We start from the raw sequence: 20,248 nt of genomic DNA on the forward strand, positions 1-20,248 counted from the left end.
CTGCCGCCGCCGCCAGCCGGGGCATAATACGGTAAATAAATACGAGCATGGGGATCCGCGTGTGAACGAAGCCCCACTCCCCCTCCCCTTTTGCTTTCGCTCTCGAGCCGGCGCTTTTTTTTTCTTGAAATTTCCCTCTTAAAATGAAGGTGCGTGTTATACGCCTGTGCGTGTTATACGCCGATAAATACGGTATTTAAAAATTAACTACAACTTTATAAAAAAAGTTCATCAAAATATAAATACACTAAATAAATTTCAAGTATTGGGAGGAAAAAGTGATCAGTTAATCTTTAAATCCATGGGGTATATCTACAGAAGAACAAAATCTGAAAATAGAATAAGCTATATAAAAGTATTGGAGCTGTACAATTGGAATAAAACAGGAAGTTAATAAGGCATCAATGAGAAACAAGAGCAAAAAAAGAGTTATGTGCAGAAAATCAAGATATCTTTAAAGAAAATACAACCGGGCCTGGAAATAGGGTATGGCAAGGTCTTGCTATCAACTAACATTCTTGTGCAGAAAAAATACATTAATGATCAGGAAAACTGGAGGAAGAATAGGAATAAGGAAGAATCATTAATTTTGTGCAGCCTTAGTATGTAAAGACAAACTGCTAACATGTCCAGTAGAGTCTGTATGATTGGTAAAAAAGCAGTAAAAAAAAAAACACCTAAGTCTCTGGTCATATGCAGAGTGCTAAAAGTAATAGACAAGAGATTTTCTTCAGACATTTTTTTTCTTTTTTTGAGATATAGAGGTCATCTCACCTCAAAATAATTCTGAGCTGAACTATAGGACAGAGTTCCCCAACCTTCCTGGTTTTGTGGATCAGTGGTGGGGGGGAGGGGATGGTTCTGCACGTGTGGGCAAGTGCGGGCGCGCATGCACAGCTCCATTTGCGTGAGCAAAGGGCACGAGCGTCTGTTGTTCACACAAGTGGGATGCGCATGCTTGCTTGCCCATCACTTCCATGGCCCTATTCTGAATGACTCAAGGCCCGGTAATGGGCTATGGCCTGGGAGTTGGGGACCCCTGCCATAGAAGATAGAGGGCCCTCTCAGATATATGCTATGAAGGTTTTATTGATAATAACCAGCAATTTGAATGGCTAATTCTGAGAATTTGTGCAAGTTATGGATTGGGTCAGCAAGCATAACATTCCTTTGCCTTATTCCAGTGTTCTCTATAAATAAGTATCATGTCCATTTATAAGAAAGTTGTAAAGAATAAAAGCTCAAGGCATGACAGTGTATGTTCCAGTTTCTTGGGATGCCAAGATCTCAAACAGGGTTCCCCAACTCTTCACGTCATCGACTCTTGCCTGAAATTTCAGATTGTTCATTTATTATATAAAAATATTTTAATATATACCACTTTAATTAACAGAACAACAACAAGGCCCTTGGGAAGGCCTCAATAGGTGGACAAAAATGCCAAATCGAGTCTAAACATCTGGATGACTGTGCAATGAATAATAATAATTGATTCTTTGATAGTCCCCATCGAATCTTTGAGGATGATATTGACCACTTTATGGAACCCTGATCTAGAATCACCTCCTCCGTAGCCCAACTTGTTGAATATGAAACATCATACACACATTCTTTCTCCTTCCTTTTCTCCTTCTGGTTTTTCTAATCCTAATTTTTAAAGTTGCAGATTACTTACCTGAAAATCAGTGTAACATTTGCCTCTTTAACACCAAAGGTGCCACATACCCTCCTGGCAGAACACAGGTCATTATTAAAAAGGAATTGTATAAAAACGTGTAAGAGCAGAGATGTGAACTGAAGAAAAAAAAAAAATCAGGATTGCCACCTAGCACGGTGTGTGTGTGTGTGTGTGTGTTAGTTTTCCCCCTATCGCTCTGATGACACTTGTTATGTTTGATGTTTGTTATTTGATCCCCGTTCTGTTTTGTGAAATTTGTTACAGCACAGTCCGAGTTGCCTGCGGGCTTACTAGCTTTAGCTCTCTTTTAGCTGCTTTTGTGTCTTTTTAGTTTTGTGCGCCGCCCAGAGTCCGCTGGAGCTGGTCAAGGGCCAATAATACATTTTAATAATAACACCCCCATTCATCGACCCTATTCCTGCAGCTTAGCTGTACTAAGAGAAGTAAGCGTTCATTCATATTTCAAAACACCCCCCGCCCGACTCCCCAACCCCAAATAGGCTGACTTCATCACCTAAACCAGGGGTAGTCAACCTTGGCTCTTTTATGACTCGTGGACTTCAACTCCCAGAATTCCTGAGCCAGCTTTGCTGGCTCAGGAATTCTGGGAGTTGAAGTCCACGAGTCATAAAAGAGCCAAGGTTGACTACCCCTGACCTAAACGAAGCTTTCCCTTGGTGTATTTAATGAACTGGACCCGATTTTCCGGGCAAGTCCCGCCATCGAGCCCCAAACTAAGCCCACGGCTGAATTTGCAAAACCCAAACCCAAACCCCAAAAGACCCTCGTGGCCGCCGCTTTCTGTGCCTCGGGGGATCGAGGGAACCTCCGCCACGGCGAGCTGCGAGACCGCCGTGTCAAGGCAGAAACCAGCCCGGGAGGCATCGGGCCGCTCAGCCGGCGGGGGAGGGAGTCCTCCTAATCCCGGGTTGGGGGGCGAGAGAAAGCGAATCCAGACCCTTCTCCCTCCGCTCCCCCCCACCCCCCATCCCCACCACCACCACGGCTGAGGATTAAAGGCAGCGCCGAGCCGCGTCGGAAAGGCCCTACCGGCCAAGAGGGGAAGGTGGCGGGGCCGCTCAAGCTGGGCCCGTCCGGGAAAAGCGGGCGGGAGCAGGCGGCAAGGGAGGTCGCGGCCGGCTCCGGGGGTCGCTCCGTCTCTCACCGTCGGTTACAGCTCCCATGGCAGCGGCGGAGGCGGCGGCGGCGGTTGCTGCTGCTGCTGCTGCAGGCGCAGGTCTGGGCGGCGGCGGCGGCGAGCGAGGTGGGTCCGACTCAGACGGCCGCTTCCCACAATGCAGCAGCGGCAGCCGGGTGAGCGGCAGCCATGGAGGGGGAGGAGGTGGTGGCGTCGTCGTCGTCGTCGGTGGCGGCGGCGGCGGCGGCGGCGACGACGACGGTTGGGGCCTGAAGCTCGCCGGGCCGAGACAAGTTGGGGGGGAAAAAAAAAGAGGGAAGGCGGCCGAGGTTGGCAAGCCAGGCGAGCCCGGGCGGCAGCCGGGCTGCAGAAGTCCGCCCAGTGAGTCCCGCTCCTCTGGGCCAGGCCTCCCCACTCCAGCAGGGCGCCTTCCTCACCAGGTGAGGACCAAACCGGGGAGGGTGGCAGGTGAGAGGGGACAGGGCTCCTCCCACCTGCCCAGGTGTGCGCGGGGGGGGGAGGCCTGCCTTGGCCACTGGCCCTGTAACCTTTGGTGACCTTTGCTCAGCCTCCCTGGGGCTGCCATGCCGTGTGCTGTGCCCTGCTGACCATTTTGGGCACCACCTGTACCACCTGCGCTCTTCTTGGCTGCCAGGGTCAAAATGCTGCTACGTGACTTCCCCGAGTCTCATTGTTCCTGCTCTTATTTTCCTCCGCAGCTATTTATTTAGTATCCTTTCGTCTCTCTTCAGTTGCTGTACCGTTGTGGGTCACTTTTCCTTTCCGTGGGTAACATTGCACAGTAGTGGCAGCGGCGGCTGATAACTGCCATTGCTGCAATCCGGCACATCCGTGCAGCCGTCCCTGTCATGATGCCCTTTATAACTGGCACCGTTGCTGTGAAGCTTCTGCCGTCAACATCCTCATTGCCATGTCGTCGTCATTGACTGCTTGTCACTTCCATCTCTCCAGCCTTCTTTTCTCGATTTTAGTATCCGTCGCTGATACGGACCCTGCTAATCGCCAATCGTAGCATTGCCATCACTGATAGTCTCCCAGTGAAATTTGCCACTTTTGCTCCTGCACCATTATCCTAAATACAACTTTCCTTGTCTATCCCCTCTTGATTTCTTTGAAAAGCTTATGGTATAACTTTTCTTGGAACCACATCATTTCATGTGTTTTCCCCATATATATGTTTTCAGCTTTGCTATTTATGTTTACAATTGTGCCTGTGTTCTTTTACTGGTGGTGTTCCAGCACTAATAACAGCACTAATAACACATACACTAAAAATACTTCAATTGTGTTGCTGCCATTGCTTTCCCTTCATTTCTTCCATTGCACATCCATGCCCTCTTCCTTTTCATCACTGCAAGAAACCCCTTTATGTGTTGGGTAGGGGGCTGTACTAGAAGATCTCTGAGGTCTGTTCCAATCCTATGATTCTGTGATTTTTAGTACACTAATCTGCTTGCTGAAATTTCTCCTCGTAGTGTCTGTAACATTCTGTTTAACTTATTGCTTCTATTTTTTCCCATCATTATGTTTTGTTTTCTTTGATAACTTCCATTGTGAATTTCCTTACATTTCTAGACACTGGATTGACTTCCTTTTCCTTCTCTGAAATCACTTCTATTATTTTGTCTTTGAAACACCTATTCTACCATTTCTACTATTGTTGATTTGATTGCTTCTGTTGTACCATTGTAAACATCATGAATGTAAACCTCTTGACAGGATCCACTTGGTAACTCTTATACAGTAAGTGGATTAAATGTTACAATGCCTTAGTAATTTTCATATCTTTGATAGTGTTTTACTTATTATTGTTGTCCTTTGCAATTTGTTACATATGTTTCACTGGCCATAGTTGCTTTTGTTGAAGTACTATAATTGGTAAAACAAAACAGTAAGATCATAGCAGGTAGCTGAATGAGAAAAAGCTAAGCTAATGTCAGACATTATTTGCAACTGGATGGGAGACCATCTTGTAATCTCAAGAGCTTTAGACTAAGCTGCAAAGTTTTTAAAAAATCCTGAAAGGAAATGGTGGCAATTTTTATCAAGAGTGGACTTGTCCATGAATCCACAGAATTCACTTACCTCCAAGGAGACTACTTTAAATAAGAGAGAGTATTTGATAAAAAAAATATATGTTTCCTTTATAGCAGTGGTGGCGAACCTATGGCACGGGTGCCAGAGGTGGCACTCAGAGCCCTCTCTGTGGGCACACGCACCGTCGCCCCAGTCCTAGGCCTTCAGCTAGGTTTTATAAAATCTTTTGTACTTTAGGTCTCTGCCGCCGTGTACAAAAAAAAAGGTTCAATCAATCAGTCAATTTCAACTTCTCGCAGGGAAAAAAAGATCTTGCAAAGTTGGAATTGATTGATTGAACTTTTTAGTCCCACCCAGTCTGCTGTTACCACAGCAGCCATGCCAACCCAATGGGCCACACCCACCCAATGGGCCACACCCACCCGGCACCCGACAATACATAAGTGGGGTTTGGGTTGCAGTTTGGGCACTCGGTCTCTAAAAGGTTCGCCATCACTGCTTTATAGTATTCATAATAAGGAGAGTCAGGTCATATTAAACTTGAAGAATATTGTGACTCGTCCCATTGAATTCTTTTTTTTCTTTGTAAGAGCGATATTGAAAAGTGGAAATATGAATGGATTCCACAATTCATTTATAAAGAGGTCCTTGTATATCAGATTAAAAATTCTAAATATTTGTTATTTAATTGTATATCCAGTGGTTAATCCAGAATGGGACTTGTCGTTATAGAGTCTGCAGTGGGTTAGGAAGTATGTGGAGGTTTTGGAAGCATAACTGTTTTTCTATTTATGTTGTTTCTGTTTTCCTGACAATTTAAGTATCAGCTGCTGATAGTAGAGTGAAGAATAGTGTTCATGCTGGGAAAAGTCAGGCAAAGAGGCAGAAGCAATTGTTTATTCTTGTTCTTATGGCTGCCTTGTTCTTCAGAATTGCTTTTGAACCCAGTCAAACTTCCACCTGTGGTGCAGGAAGAGAGTGAAAGACAAAATAATAGAAATGTATTGAATTTTTTTTTTAAAAAAAAAAGAAGGTAAAGGAGTTTTGGAACTATCTAAGAACTGTATGTTGAAAATTACAGTGATAATAGTGAGAAGCTATAGACCTAGGGAACTGCAAGCTTTCAGTAATCATAAGTGGGAATCTATTTTCTTTCAAGGAAATATCTCAACATTTGAAACAACAAACATTTCATTCACGATTCTTGGTTTTTAAGCATCAATAGTAAAATAATAACATGAGCAGTTTTTTCAACAGTTTTTTTCACAGATTTGTATTTCTTTTCAATGTGTTTATTTTGGAACTTTCAAGAATTATTATAATGTGCTGTGTATTAATAAGAAACCATGAAGATGCAGTGATTTGCAATTTGCCCCACCTTAAATGTGAAGTTGTATAATTATAGATTTGGATCCTGAGAATAACGTCTGATGAAACTCAGGAAATGAAATTCAAGATGAAGCCAGTTCTGTCTCTCTAGTACCTTGTTCACAGGTTAAACGTTTAGAATGCTATTAGGTTGTAAGCTGGAGGCCTTCAGTCCAGAAATGGGAAAGCATTTCTTATAGTCTATTTTTACCAGTAGCAGCAAAAGGAGTCTTTTATGTTGCTATCTTTAAATCATTCTGTTGAAATGAGGAAAAATTGTATTAACCTGGTATACTGTTCATTTCTATAAAGGAGTGCTATAAGTTTTATTCAGTTTTGCTATTGAAAATAAATACTGTCAGAGTGTTCTTAACTCTTAAGTTTATGTTTTTTCTAAGCTCCATGTGGTGTATCAGAAGGTTTTCGTTTTAAAAAACAAACAAACAAACAGTGCCTGTAACCAGAATTCTGTCCAGCTCTCTTTTGGACTCCTAAATGCAGCCATTATTATTCTGTGATACTAAATAATTCTGGCAATGTGAGTTCAGTAGATCTAGGGCTGCATTTTCCCTCTTAATAGATTGTTCAGAGAAAAGTGCCTGAATTCTTGTCTTATTCTCTTTACCACCACCACCAAGTGTAATTGCTATCATATCTACATGCTACTTCTGGGAATGGTGGCTATGAAAAAAAAGAATATATTTGTTTGCTATGTTGGTTTTATGGGACTGAACAGTTCTTTAGATTCAAAGGCAAAAAGGTATTTCAAACTGTACAGGGGGATGAATGTTTCACCTACCTACAACTCCTTAAAGTAGCTGCACATTTCTCTGGAATCTCACGCAACTCTATTCAACTGCAGTATGATCCTGGAAACAGATGTGCTGGGTTTAAGAAGTTGTAGACAGGTGCTATTTGCTTGCTCCACACACTCCAAAGCACCACTTTGCCTTTTGAATCTGAAGCTCTGCTGCACAGCTAATGCGTATAATTGTCAACAAGACACAAAATCCATTCTCTGAAGCCAATAGGAGAAGTGATATTCGGTCATGTAGTAATCCTTACACAATTTACCATAGAGAGTCTAGTTGAGCTTATTTAAGATTGCTTTGCATGATTATTTGTGGGACAAACTCCATTGATTCTTTCTTGTACTCTGTTTTTAACATAAATAAATAATTTGGAATAGCCAACACAGAACTGGATTACCATTTAATTATAACACATGCTGTAAACTTGGCAAAATGTGGCCTTTTACCTTTCCTTACATTGTAATTGTCTCTATTATAACCATTTATTGGGGCATATGATGTTAATTAGTAGTAGCAAAAAAAAAGACTTTTGCTGCCATAAACATCTATTATCCTGGCATTAGCTTATATGGGCTATAACCCACTCCCACAGGTTAGTATTAGTTGAATATACATTTAAGGTTTGTATACTTAACCACAATCAGTATTTTTATATTTCTTTCTACTCTGACATTATTGCTTACATTTTTATATTTGCCAATTTAAGAAGTCACTGAAATTCATGCTTGTAATGAAATTTCACCTCAATTAATGAGAACAAAGTAGATAACCATCTGTTGAAGCTCATTAAATGATCCAGAATGGACTATTATAGTCTTTGCAAATGTAATGAGGTAATAACTTTTACTGTAAAAGGAGAAATATTGCTTTCTGTAATTTATCTATTGCATTTTGATTCATAGCCTAACCATATTTAAGCAATTTTTTAAATGTTAGGTATCATTCATCTTTCAATTATGTTTCACAAAGTTAAATCTCACAACATTGGGTATCTTGTTTTTAAAATACCTAATATATTTTTGGCATATGTTTGACAAATTAAAACAATTTTTAATTTGTATTCCTGTTTTTTTATACTGTGTTATTTTTGTTAGACTGTAACAACTTATTTCAGTTTGATTTTGATAGTTTTATCTTTAAATTATGGGATTCGGTATACCGTATTTTTGTTAGTCTTTACAATTCAATTTGAAATAATGGTTTCATTGATGTAGACATAAGTAAGTGTAGTCTTGTAACTTAAAACCAAAAAGGTGCCACCTTATCAATACAAAAAACATGACATTTGGGAAGAAAGGATGGTTTCAGTTTTACAACTTTGACTAAAATTTCTGGATTAAATATGGAGAGAGAACTATCTCTGAATAAAGAATCTATAACATATTTTCTTTTTCGGAATGAATGAAATTTTTGAAAGAATGCAAAATATGGAGTCTTCTTTTCAATATGACAAAATATTCAATAAGAAATTTTAAGTGTACAGGTACATAGTGCATCTCGTAAAGCTTACATGTGTTTTTGTACCTAGAAGATGCTGCCCTCTCCAGGGAAGAACTTATATACAGTACATAGAATTTAGATTTGTTGTGAGTCGCTGCTTGGTTTCTTTTTCTACTTTGAAGATTTTGAAAGTAAAATGCCACTTGTTACTGTTAAATTTTAGGTTTTCCCTTGTGGTCAACATTTTCTTCTTTCCCTTTCATTCAGTTGACTCAAACAGCATGCTACAGATTGGAAGACAATCTCTGTATTGCATTCCTTTGTTAGCAAATAATACACAGTGCCAAAAGTTTGGGTCAGAAGTACGATTTAATAGCAGGCAAAGAAGGAAATAATTGATTAAAGTTAGATTCGACTTTCTATTTCAGTAAACATGAATAGAATAGCTCTATATATTAAAATTAAATGTTTTTTAATTAATACATTATGTCAGTATAGGTAACTAAGAAGACATTTCCTGACAGTGAACTAAGAATTAAGAAGAAATGTCCTGATAGAACTATCAGTGGAATGGGCTGCCTTCAGAAGTTGTAGGTGCACCACCAGTGGCGGTTCTTAAGAAGAGATTGGACAGTCACTTGTCCAGAATGATATCAGGTCTTCTACTTGAACAGGGGGGAGGGTTGGATCGCCAAGGTCCCTTCCAACTCCATTATTCTGTTCTATTTCTCTATTAATATGTTATATAATCAGATACTATTCCTTCAAGTGAAGATGTTAAGAGTAACTAAGAAGCTTCTTAGTTCTATTTTTTGGGGGGAGGGGGGTGTTTTTGCAGCATTGATCACCATGATCAATATACTATTTTGAAACTGTTTCATAAGGAAGAGAACTACCTGAGTGAATGAATTGTTTGGTTGTGTATTGTATACTGATATATGATGTGATCATCCATGATTACCTTGTTCGCTATGTCCTACGGAAATCTTTTTTCTTTTTAGCTAAAATATACCTCATATTGCCATGTATGTGTGGGCAGATAAATAAGAAACAGTGGAGTACCTGGCATTTTCTGAGTTTGGCTGTTTCCTTGCAGATGTTTTGTTACCAGATTAGGTTACAACTTTAGTACCAGATGAGAGTGGAGTTTTCTCTCTCTTTACAGTAGGTTGCCCTGTCAGTGTTAGTGGAGGTGTTCTTTATTCCTTGAGTATCTATTTTTTTTAAAAAAAATCCCTTAAATTATTGACTTTAAACCATAAACACATTTCACTTGATAAGTCTCTTGGGAATATATGGTGTGAGCCATTCTGTAAATGTTTTACCATACAGTAAATATTTTACCAACTTGCAGAGGAATCACTCTAGTCTCAGCTCTGTTCTTGGAGATTCTTTGAACAAGAGCTATGAGTTAAACAGAACAACAGAATTGGAAGGGACCTTGGAGGTCTTCTAGTTTACCCCCCTGCTCAAGCAGGAATCCCTACCTATAACATTTCAGACAAATGGATGTCCAATCTCTTCTTCAAAACCTCCAGCAATGGAGCACCCATAACTTCTGGAGGCAGGCCATTCCACTGATTAATTGTTCTTACTGTCAAAAAATTCCTCCTTAGTTCTACGTTGCTTCTCCTTGATCAGTTTCCATCCATTGTTTCTTGTCTTGCCTTCTGGTGCTTTGGAAAATAGGTTGACCTCCTCTTCTTTGTGGCAGCCCTCAGATATTGGAATACTGCTATTATGTCACCCATGGTCCTTCCTTTCACTTGACTAGACATAACCCATTCCTGCAATTGTTCTTCATATGTTTTAGCTACCAGCCCTCTAATCATCTTTTTGCTCTTCTCTGCACTCTTTCCAGAATTTCAACATCTTTTTTATACTGTGGTGATGCAATGCTGGATACAGTGTTCTAAGTGTGGTTTTATCAAGGCATTATAAAGCAGTAAAAACACTTCACATGATTTTGATTCCTTCCCTTTGTTAAGGCAGCCTAGGATTACATTGGCTTTTTTGGCAGCTGCAGCACACTGCTAGCTCATATTTTAAATAAAGACACTTAGAGAAATATTAGAAGAAAAAATGAGGTTAACGTTTACTCAGCTTTTGACTACGTATATTAAATCATTCAGTTGCCCCGACTCTACTCTGAATTAAGGGATTACAAAGTTGTTTAAAAACAAAACAATTAAGTATCCCTGCAAACAAATTCAGTTGTCTTTAATAGAACTTACTTTTCAGTAGACATACAGAGATTTGTTCCCTTAAAATGTTTTGAATATTCAGACCCATATTCATGAATTTTATGGAATGAATTGGACTAGATGACCTCCAAGGTCCCTTCCAACTACTACTACTACTACTACTACTACTACTACTACTACTACTACTACTACTACTATTATTATTATTATTATTATTATTATTATTATTATTATTATTATTATTATTATTATTATTATTATTATTATTATTATTATATAAAGTATATGAGTTTGGAGTCTATACTAAGCTCATCTTCCAGAATATAATTTTGAATCTTTTCACCACTTAAAAAGGATTTCATTACATTACCAATCAAAGGGTAGTCAAAGATCAGTTATTTTAAATCTACAAATTACAAATAATATAATTTAAACAAAATTAGAGGAAAGTAATTTTTGTTAGGTAACTATTTGTGTCTCTCTATGTGTGCTTTCTCTTCAGGGAATCGTTGTGGTATAAAGAGTTTCTACCATTCTCATATCTTTTTATGGTTTCTCCTTAGTTTCATTTTACCCTCATAACAATTTTTAGAAAGTGTTCAATGTAAAATGTTCAACCAAATACCCTATGTTGTATCTTGTTGGAAAGCCTGAACTTGGGATGAATCTTGGTAAGATGGGACTGATATTTACTCATTTGTGGTGAGACAAAGTGCTTCTGCCCTCGTTTTTTCTGATCCAGAGAGTTCTAGAAAACTCTACTTTAGATTACTGATTTTGGTAGTGTCATATGAAGTTTTTGGCACAAGCTTGCATCAAACATCTATGAATGAGAAAGGGAGGGCAAGAAAGGGATATTGATTCAAAGATTGATAAGTCTATCCAGAATTCAGATTCATTGTTGTAATTAGACTGCTAGTGAGATAATGGAGAAAATAGATAGAACCTCTAGCTAATCAATATAGGGTAAAATCAATTCTTGCATAAATTGTACCAGCAAAAAGTTATTAGGAACTTTGAATATTCTTAAAAAGTGATCGAAGCAAGTAGCCTCTATGTCAAAGTGCAAGGAGGCTTAAGATGAATTGCAGTGTTGTGTGGAGGTCATTTGAGACTTCTGTCTCCTAAAGGAATGCTTGTACTGTAAAGTCTTAAGTTAGATTTTGGGAGATAATGCCATGCCATCTTCTCTTCTTACATAAATATAGTTTTCTCTTTAAAGTATGGAGCTAGTAGAATGTATGATAATGTAGAAGCAACTTTTAACTATGAATAAAGCTGCTCTGTACATTTGCAACAGAAATTGAACAGCACAATCAAGTAACTGGCATTCTGTACAGGAATATCTGCCCAAACTATAGGCTAGATCTTCCAAAGTCCAGTTGGGAGATTCCATAGAAGGTTGTGGAGAATAAGATGGTAAAGATCCAGGACCGGACAGATTCAGACAGACAGACAGGAACTGGCCAATCAACCGGACATCATTGTAGTAGATAAGGATCAGAAGACAGAGGTGGTGACAGATGTAGTGATGCTAAGTCAGATTTCCCCAATCTTTTGGGCACCAGGGACCGGTTCCATGGAGAGAGGTTTTTCCGTGGACCGAAGAGTGTGTGGTTTTGTGTGCCGCCTGCATCCTATGGATGAGGCTTTGCTTGTTTGTGCAGATCAGTTGCTGGCATGGTGTGGCCCGGTACTGGTCCACGGACCGGTGGTTGGGGACCCCTGTGCTAAGTGACAGCAACACAAGGAAGGAGTATGCAAAGCTGAACAAATGCCAGCGCCTAAAGGAGGAGTGTCAATGCTGCTAACATCAGATGTTCTTGCTTTGACAACAGATGGAAATGCAGCCATTTTCTCTATTGCTTTTAGAATTAGTTGCTGCTGGGAGGGGGAATAGGGATGAGAGTCCAGCTAGTCATAACAATAATAACTTAATCATGAGAACCCAAGAACATTGGGCCCAGAGCTGATAGTGTTTTGGTGGGCTGGAGAGCTGGGGAGAAAGCCCACGCTTCAAGCTAATTGGGGAATGTGATTTATGACGGTTTATTGGAGGAGGGAATTGCACTTTGTTACTTTGTATCCAGGGGAGGGGAATTTAGTTTCTGGTTTCAACTATGTAGTGCCAATACTTTGTTTCTCGAATAAAAGATTCTTTAAGACAGGGGTATCAAACTTGCGACGTCACATGACATCGCGCAACGTATCGGGCCGATTTTGCCATTGCCGGCAATGGGGTGGGCGTGGCTTCCAGATGACGCGTCCAGCCTGCGGGCCTGCAGTTTGACACCCCTGCTTTAAGGTAAACAATGCCTCAAAGTTCTTTTGAAGAGTTTCATCTATCGGAACCATGACAAGGAGCTAAAGAGAATGAAGAAAGTAAAGGCCAAAATAGTCCCACAGATGGTAGGAACACATGCGACTGTGTCTCATAAGCTGAGGAGATTAATGGAATATGTGAATGACCTTGGGGAACAAGGGCAAGAGATGCTGCTAGGAAGCAATTACATGAGAGGAGGAATCCAGTTGCATAATGTTCAGAAAAAGAAATTTAGGTTGGACTCCCTGTAATTGATCATATGATTAAAAGTGGTGGATGTACCTTCAGACCTGCAAGATTCTGTTAATGTAGCTTTACAATAAAGTAGAATTAGCTCATCTAATCAGGGTCACCCGGGATGGCTGACAGAGAGTGGCTCGAACACTCTGTCATTTGTTGCAGAGATTTAAGGCATCCGACTTGAAACCAAGAGTCTGTGAGTTCAAATCCCACCTTGGACACTAATCTGGGTGTCTTTGGGCAGTCACTTTCTCTCAATCCTACAAAGGAAACAATGGCAAACCACAGCTGAAAAATCTTGCCAAGAAAACTGCAGTGAGCAAGTCAGTTTGGTCTAGTGGTTAAGGTATCAGGCTAGAAAACCAGGAGACTGGGAGATCTAGAATGGACTTAGCCATGAAATCCAGATAAGTAATGAGTCAGGACAATTAACCCCTGGGACAATGCAAAGCTAGTTAGCTGTGTCTGAAACTCTATGTCTACTTCACAAAGCAAGTCAAGCAGTATATGTGAGTTTTACCAAATAAATGTAGGTTTGAATGTGTACTTCCCTGATCTTACCTATTAGGTAGAAGCCATTACCATAAAGGAGTGTTGGGTGTTCTTGTTTAGAAATAGGAGTTGTCAAAGTGTGAAATTTTGCTATGCTGCTAGAGTTGCTCTTGAATGCTGCACAGTTAGGGAACAACCTATTTTTGAAGTGAACTGCTTTGCTGAATTTGTTTTAAAAATATGTAATTTGATTTGTTTTAATCTATCAAGTCAACCTTTAGGCTTCCAAGAAAATACACTGTTTCTGTTGTTTTCTTCCTTATTGCCAATAAACAGGATTCAAATATTTCTACTGTGATCAATATTCAAATATTAATCACAGTACTGGATTTTATGTGATTCTTGAAAACAATGTAAAAAAAAATACATTTTTACCTCAGAATCATTGTACGATGCCATGTGGCAATGTCTTTCTTTCTGCACTGGATATTCAAAGGCTGCAGAGACATTCCTGTTCTTATATGTTAAGGAAAACATGTCATTTCATAGAAATACTGTTGTACAGTTTTTGAAGCCCACTGCATAAGAGCTAAAAATTAACTTGGATTAATACTTAAATGAATATAAGTTTTAGCTTCAGTGATTGCCTTAGTGGAAATTATGCTACATATTTTATTACTTTGTGGACTGTTGAAATTAATGAAAATTGTACCATAGTAGTCCTTTGTGAAGTGTACCTGAAGCAACTAGAATTGTTACTGCTTTAACTTTTTTTTAAATGAAGTAAATGCTGTAATTATTTTGGTACAATTTAGGAAGTGTTCTTGTGTTTTTGTTTTCAAGTAAAGCAAGGTGTGTCATGCTGCAATATCTTAACTGTCAGGTGTGTTTCAAAAATTAGGCTTGGCCTTGAAATTGAGGAACTGCTTGTCCTAAGTCCTAAGACCACACAAACTCATTTATTTCCTACTAATAGTACACGCTCCTTCATGGATTACCGCCTTGTCATGGCGAAGGGGCTTGCGTAACTGAATGAAGTTATGAGCTATGCCGTGCAGGGCCACCCAAGACGGACAGGTCATAGCAGAGAGTTCTGACAAAATGTGATCCACTGGAGAAGGAAATGGCAAACCACTCCAGTATCTTTGCCATGAAAACCCCATGGACAGTAACAAAAGGCAAAAAGATATGACACTGGAAGATGAGCCCCTCAGGTCGGAAGGTGTCCAATATGCTACTGGGGAAGAGCAGAGGGCTAGTACTAGTAGCGCCAGAAAGAATGAAGCGACTGGGCCAAAGCCGAAAGGACACTCAGCTGTGGATATATCTGGTGGTGAAAGGAAAGTCCGATGCTGTAAAGATCTTTTCTCCATAAGAACCTGGAATGTAAGATCCATGAACCAAGGCAAGCTAGACATAGTCAAACAAGAGATGACAAGACTGAACATCGATATCTTAGGAATCAGCGAACTAAAATGGACAGGAATGGGTGAATTTAACTCAGATGACCATCAGGTATACTACTGTGGGCAAGAATCCCTCAGAAGAAATGGAGTAGCCTTCATAGTCAATAAAAGAATAGGAAAAGCAATACTGGGATACAATCCCCAAAATGACAGAATGATCTCAGTTTGAATCCAAGGCAAACCATTCAATATCACAGTAGTCCAAATCTATGCACCAACCACTGGTGCTGAAGAGGATGAAATTGACCAGTTCTATGAAGCCCTACAGCACCTTATAGAATTAACACCAAAAAATGATGTCCTTATCATCATGGGGGATTGGGATGCTAAAGTAGGAAGCCAAAAGATAACCGGAATAACAGGCACGTTTGGCCTTGAAGTACAAAATGAAGCAGGGCACAGGCTGATAGAATTTTGTCAAGGGAATATAATGGTCATAACAAACACTCTTTTCCAACAACCCAAGAGACAGCTCTACACATGGACATCACCAGATGGTCAACACAGAAATCAGATTGACCATGTGCTCTGCAGCCAAAGATGGAGAAGCTCTATACAGTCAGTAAAAAAAAGACAAGGAGCTGACTGTGGCTCAGATCATGAGCTTCTCGTTGCAAAATGTAGGCTTAAATTGAAGAAAGTAAGGAAAAGCACTAGGCCACTCAGGTATGAACTAAATCATATTCCTGAGGAATATACAGTAGAGGTGACAAATAGATTTCAGGAATTAGATCTGATAGAGAGAGTGCCTGAAGAACTATGGATAAAGGTTCGCAACATTGTACAAGAGGTAGCAACTAAAACCATCCCAAAGAAAAAGAAATGCAAGAAAGCAAAATGGCTGTCTGAGGAAGCTTTGCAAATAGCTGAGGAAAGAAGGGAAGCGAAAGGCAAAGGAGAAAGAGAAAGATACACCCAATTGAATGCAGAATTCCAGAGAATAGCTAGAAGAGATAAGAATACCTTNTAAAAGTGCTACACTCAATTTGCCAGCAAATTTGGAAAACTCAACAGTGGCCACAGGATTGGAAAAGGTCAGTTTACATTCCAATTCCAAAGAAAGGCAATGCCAAAGAATGTTCAAACTATCACACCATTGCACTCATTTCACATGCTAGTAAAGTTATGCTTAAAATCCTACAAGCTAGACTCCAGCAGTATGTGGACCAAGAACTACCAGAAGTACAGACAGGATTTCGAAGAGGCAGAGGAACTAGAGATCAAATTTCCAACATACGCTGGATCATGGAGAAAGCTAGGGAGTTCCAGAAAAACATCTACTTCTGCTTCATCGACTGTGTTAAAGCCTTTGATTGTGTGGATCACAACAAATTGTGGCAAGTTCTTAAAGAGATGGGAGTACCAGACCATCTTATTTGTCTCTTGAGAAACCTATATGTGGGTCAAGAAGCAACGGTGAGAACCGGACACGGAACCACTGATTGGTTCAAAATTGGGAAAGGAGTCCGGCAAGGCTGTATACTGTCGCCCTGCCTATTTAACTTATATGCAGAGCACATCATGAGAAAGGCAGGGCTAGATGAATCAATAGTTGGAATTAAGATTGCCGGGAGAAATATAAACAACCTAAGATATGCAGATGATACCACTCTAATGGCAGAAATTGAAGAGGAACTAAAGAGCCTCTTGATGCGGGTGAAGAAGGAGAGTGCAAAAGTTGGCTTGAAACTCAACATTAAGAAAACCAAAATTATGGCATCCAGCCATCTCAATTGCTGGCAAATAGATGGGGAAAAAATGGAGGTAGTGACAGATTTTATTTTCCTGGGCTCCAAGATCACCTCAAATGGGAACTGCAGCCAAGAAATTAAAAGATGCTTGCTCCTGGGGAGGAAAGCTATGGCAAATCTAGACAGCATACTAAAAAGCAAAGACATCACCCTGCCAACAAAAGTGCATATAGTCAAGGCCATAGTTTTCCCAGTTGCAATGTATGGATGTGAAAGTTGGACCATAAGAAAGACTGAGCGACAAAGAATTGAGGCCTTTGAACTATGGTGCTGGAGAAGACTCCTGCGAGTCCCTTGGACTGCAAGGTGTTCAAACCGGTCAGTCCTAGAAGAGATCAACCCCAACTGCTCTTTAGAAGGCCAGATCCTGAAGTTGAAACTCAAATACTTTGGCCATCTAATGAGAAGGAAGGACTCACTGGAGAAGAACCTAATGCTGGGAAAGAGTGAGGGCAATAGAAGAAGGGGACGACAGAGAATGAGGTGGCTGGATGGAATCACTGAAGTAGTAGGTGTGAACTTAAATGGACTCCAGAAGATGGTAGAGGACAGGACGACCTGGAAGAACGTTGTCCATGGGGTCGCGATGGGTCAGACACAACTTCGCAATTAACAACATGATGTACATGATGAGAAATCTTTTAGAATGAACAACATTCTATTTAATCCTTGTTTTTCTCTTTAGTATAATTTATCCATAAACATCTACGTATTACTCTCTTAAAATAATGATTTTATGCATTAGATGCTAGCAGTTGAGTTAATCATTTTTATGCAGACTGAAACAAGATAATTGATCTGGTTCTTCATTTTGCTGATAAGCTGTCTAACTTACATTACAGTGCTGTCTTTGTTTTTTGCGATGTCGTTGACTCTGTCAAGGATCTATTTTAAATTACATTTTAAAATAATAAAAAAGATTTTAATAGTTTGCTATCTTTTCTTTACAAGGGATGATTTTAAAATGTTTTTGCAAAAATAATCACTGATGCAGGTGGACATTAATAATTATCATTATTACTACTGCTATTTGGTAGTTACGGATAGATAACTTAGTATAGATTATCACCACAGTGGGACCCTGGAATTTTGGTTATACAAGTAGTCCTTAACTTAACTATCATAATTGAGCACAGAATTTGCAGTTATAAATCATTGAAGTCATAAATTGAGGCATCTTTGTAAGTGGAAGTATTTTTTGGTCTTTTTCACGGCAATTGTTAAGTGAACACCCTGGTCATTAAGTGAATACCATGGCTATTATGTAAATGCTGCAGTCATTAAGCAGATTCACTCATTTGAATGCCAGAAACCAGCAAAAAAAACATCACAAATCACAGTCACATGACCAGGAAATTCTGTGACCAGTTGTAAAACTGACCCACCCAAGGTGCAGTCACATGACCATGAGGGGATGGTCCATCTATTTAGCATGACCAGGGCAAAGTATCCTATTCATGGCCATTGTAACTTAGAACAATTGTAAAATGACTGGTCATTAAGGGAGGACTTACATTGTGGTTGTAAGTTGATGCAGCATATGACCATACTTGATTTTATGACTGTTTTTACATCAGTCATAAAATGGGTCTTCCTGGTTCTTAAGAAATTACATGGTCGTTAAGCAAATCCTGCCTATCCAATAGGCATTTTTGCCATTTTTCTGCTGGAAAACTGAAAAAATTGCCACAAATCATAGTCACATGTCTGTGGAACACTGTAATTAGTTGTAAATGTGAGCCAGTTGCCAAGGGCCCGGAATGTGAGGTAGTTGTAACTTAAAGGACAGGTTGTAAGTAGTTTTTTAAAGCCTCTGGTAACTTCAAACCATTTGTCATTAAGCAACTAATAATAAATCAAGGACTAGCTATAGAATAGCCATTTGGAATTCTCAGTTTTTAAATTTAAACAATATTTCTCAAATTACTACTTGGTCCCAGAAGTTAAGCAGAAGTTAATATTTGGATAATAGACCACCAGGAAATCCCAGGGCTGGGCTAGAGTGGAATTTTTAAGAAAATGTCCAGGCAGGATTTTGTGATTGTTATTATCAAGAAACTAACAAGGTTATATGTGCAAGTCAAGAAAAGCTGAGCTTGGCTTTTAAGAAACTACTCTTATCACCAAACTTAATAAAGTTCAAGTAAATATGTAAGTTTATCATAGAAATATGATGTATTTTCACATGCATTAACAATGTAATCAACTACATGGCCTTTTAGTCAAATGCCCCATTTATTATCACACTGAATTAACTTAGGGTTATTTTAGTTTTTGGTTTAATGTCATGGTTCCGACAGATGAAACTCTTCAAAAGAACTTCGAGGCATTGTTTACCTTAAAGAATCTTTTATTCGAGAAACAAAGTATCGGCACTACTAGCTGGACTCTCATCCACATTTCCCCCTCCCAGCATCAACTAACTCTAAAAGCAATAGAGGAAAAATTGGCTGCATTTCCATCTGTTGTCAAAGCGAGAACATCCGATGTTAGCAGCGTTGACATCACCGCTATAGAATTATAAACTCTTATGCTGAATTATATGTACAATTTGCCTTATTTAAATGCATCTAGGAATTTGCAAATTTTTACAATGAATACCTAATAAAGCCATTCTTAATAGTATGATATTTTACTGTGAAGGTTAAAAGTTTACCTTTAAACTGCCATTATAAAAGTTATTTTTTAAAGTACTGATTTATAATGGTCCATCTTTCTCTTGATCGCTGTCTGCAAGAGTTCTCTGAAACAGAGAAATTGTTCAAATCACCGTTTTGAGGAAGAATGGGTTCGTAAATAATTCAAGTGCTCGTAGAAATCAAGCAACTTCTGGAATCTGTGAACTCTCTTGAAAGTTTTCAAGTGCGATACACGTAACAGCACAGAGGATCCTCGACTTACGACTACAGTCAAGACCAGAACTTCTGTTGTGAAGCAAGGCAGTTGTTCATTGAGTTCATTGCCATGGTTGCTAAGGGATTCACGACAACTGTCACGTGAATTGAGTGGTCCTTAAGCAAATCCTACTTCCTCCGTTGACTTTGCTTGTCGGAAGGCAGCTGGGAAGGTTGCAAAGGATGCTTATTGTGACCACGGGGTGCTGCAGCCTTTATAAATACCTGCCGGCTACTAAGTGTCCCAATTTCGATCATGTCATTATAGAGATGCTGCAACAGTTACAAGTGCAGGAACCAGTTGCAAGTTGCTTTGTAACTTTGAATGGTCACTAAACAAAACGGTTGTAGGTCGAGCATTATCTTTGTCTTACATAAAAAATA

General features: G+C 39.5%; 1 protein-coding gene across 1 annotated transcript in view; it reads right to left on the minus strand.

The window, feature by feature from the left end:
* The window catches only part of THOC7 (THO complex 7), a 13,791-nt gene extending 10,893 nt beyond the window's left edge, over positions 1-2,898 (minus strand). Inside the window, exon 1 of the mRNA XM_015819401.1 lies at positions 2,844-2,898. Within this exon, the coding sequence (XP_015674887.1) occupies positions 2,844-2,862 (19 nt within the window). The 5' untranslated portion in view covers positions 2,863-2,898. The remainder of the gene's footprint in view (positions 1-2,843) is intronic.
* Positions 2,899-20,248: the final 17,350 nt, after the last annotated feature.

Source organism: Protobothrops mucrosquamatus, unplaced genomic scaffold, assembly GCF_001527695.2.
Source record: "Protobothrops mucrosquamatus isolate PMUCROS unplaced genomic scaffold, P.Mucros_1.0 scaffold914, whole genome shotgun sequence".
Taxonomy (NCBI): Eukaryota; Metazoa; Chordata; class Lepidosauria; order Squamata; family Viperidae; genus Protobothrops; species Protobothrops mucrosquamatus.